Source organism: Pseudoliparis swirei, chromosome 5 (assembly GCF_029220125.1).
Source record: "Pseudoliparis swirei isolate HS2019 ecotype Mariana Trench chromosome 5, NWPU_hadal_v1, whole genome shotgun sequence".
Lineage (NCBI taxonomy): Eukaryota > Metazoa > Chordata > Actinopteri > Perciformes > Liparidae > Pseudoliparis > Pseudoliparis swirei.
Window position 1 is genome coordinate 1 of NC_079392.1, and position 2,500 is coordinate 2,500.

Below are 2,500 nucleotides of genomic sequence, written 5' to 3' on the forward strand. Positions count from 1 at the left end.
GTTAATGAACTTGTTAACATATAGGTTAGTGAACTAGTTAACACAGAGGTTAGTGAACTAGTTAATGAACTAGTTAACATATAGGTTAGTGAACTGGTTAATATAGAGGTTAATGAACTTGTTAACATATAGGTTAATGAACTAGTTAACACATAGGTTAGTGAACTGATTAATATAGAGGTTAATGAACTAGTTAACAGATAGGTTAATGAACTAGTTAACATATAGGTTAATGAACTAGTTAACATTTAGGTTAATGAACTAGTTAACATAGGTTAGTGAACTAGTTAACATATAGGTTAGTGAACTGGTTAATATAGAGGTTAATGAACTAGTTAACATATAGGTTAATGAACTAGTTAACACATAGGTTAGTGAACTGGTTAATATAGAGGTTAATGAACTAGTTAACATATAGGTTAATGAACTAGTTAACACATAGGTTAGTGAACTAGTTAACATAGGTTAGTGAACTGGTTAATATAGAGGTTAATGAACTAGTTAACATATAGGTTAGTGAACTAGTTAACACAGAGGTTAATGAACTAGTTAATGAACAAGTTAACATATAGGTTAGTGAACTGGTTAACACAGGTTAGTGAACTAGTTAATGAACTAGTTAACATATAGGTTAGTGAACTGGTTAATATAGAGGTTAATGAACTTGTTAACATATAGGTTAGTGAACTAGTTAACACATAGGTTAGTGAACTAGTTAATGAACTAGTTAACATAGGTTAGTGAACTGGTTAATATAGAGGTTAATGAACTTGTTAACATATAGGTTAGGACTAGTTAATTAACTAGTTAACGTTCATGTTAATTAACTTCTTAATTAACTAGTTAACGTTCAGGTTAATGAACTAGTTAACATCCTGGTTAATGACTTATTTTCCTCTTCCAGGTTTTATTGGCTGTGGATTATTCTGTTCTTCTTTTTCACGGCAGAGAAAACGTTCAGAAATATCTGCTGACACTCATGAACATCGTAAGTGAAACACACACACATGTACACTCACACACGTATATATACACACATACACACACACACATTTATATACACACATACACACACATATATACAAATATACATACACACACATATATATATACACACACACATATACACACATTTATATACACACATACACACATAAATACAAATATACATACACACACATATATATACACACATACACACACACATATATACACAAATACACATACACACACATATATACATACACACACACACATATACACACATTTATATACACGCATACACACACCTAAACACAAATATACATACACACACATATATACATACACACACACCCATATATACACACACACATACACAAATATATATACACACACACATATATATATATACACATCCACACACATATATATATACACACATATACACACACATATACACACACACATACACTACCGTTCAAAAGTTTGGGATCACCCAGACAATTTCGTGTTTTCCATGAAAACTCACACTTTTATTTATCAAATGAGTTGCAAAATGTATAGAAAATATAGTCAAGACATTGACAAGGTTAGAAATAATGATTTGTATTTTAAGTATTAATTTTTTTCTTCAAACTTTGCTTTCGTCAAAGAATGCTCCTTTTGCAGCAATGACAGCATTGCAGACCTTTGGCATTCTAGCTGTTAATTTGTTGAGGTAATCTGTTGACATGTCACCCCACGCTTCCTGAAGCCCCTCCACCAGTTGGATTGGCTTGATGGGCACTTCTTGAGGACCATACGGTCAAGCTGCTCCCACAACAGCTCAATGGTTGAGATCTGGTGACTGGCCACTCCATTACAGACAGCAAGCTGCCTGCTTCTTCCCTCAAGAGTTCTTCACAATGTGGAGGTGTGCTTTGGGTCATTGTCCTGTTGGAGGAGGACATTGGCTCCAATCAAGCGCTGCCCACCGGGTATGGCATGGCGTTGCCAAATGGAGTGATAGCCTTCCTTATTTAAAATCCCTTTACCTGGTACAAATCTCCCACTTTCCCAGCACCAAAGCAGCCCCAGACCATCACATGACCTCCACCATGCTTGACAGATGGTGTCAGGCACTCTTCCAGCATCTTTTCACCTGTTCTGCGTCTCACAAATGTTCTTCTGTGTGATCCAAACACCTCAAACTTGGATTCATCTGTCCAGAACACCTTTTTCCAGTCTTCCTCTGTCCAATGCCTGTGTTCTTTTGCCCATACCAATCTTTTCTTTTCATTGGCCAGTCTCAGATATGGCTTTTTCTTTGCCACTCTGCCTAGAAGGCCAGCATCCCGGAGTCGCCTCTTCACTGTCGACGTTGACACTGGCGTTTTGCGGGTACCATTTAAAGAAGCTGCCAGTTGAGGACCTGAGAGGCGTCTATTTCTCAAACTAGAGACTCTAATGTACTTGTCTTCTTGCTGAGTTGTGCACCGGGGCCTCCCACTTCTCTTTCTGCTCTGGTTAGAGCCCGTTG

General features: G+C 36.8%; 1 protein-coding gene across 2 annotated transcripts in view; it reads left to right on the forward strand.

The window, feature by feature from the left end:
• The first annotated feature begins 908 nt into the window (after positions 1–908).
• Positions 909–2,500, forward strand: part of LOC130193510 (A disintegrin and metalloproteinase with thrombospondin motifs 2-like) — a 43,911-nt gene continuing 42,319 nt past the window's right edge. For both annotated transcript variants that reach the window (XM_056413991.1, XM_056413990.1), the window contains exon 1: positions 909–988. In XM_056413991.1, coding sequence (XP_056269966.1) covers positions 980–988 — 9 coding nt within the window. In that variant the 5' untranslated portion in view covers positions 909–979. The remainder of the gene's footprint in view (positions 989–2,500) is intronic.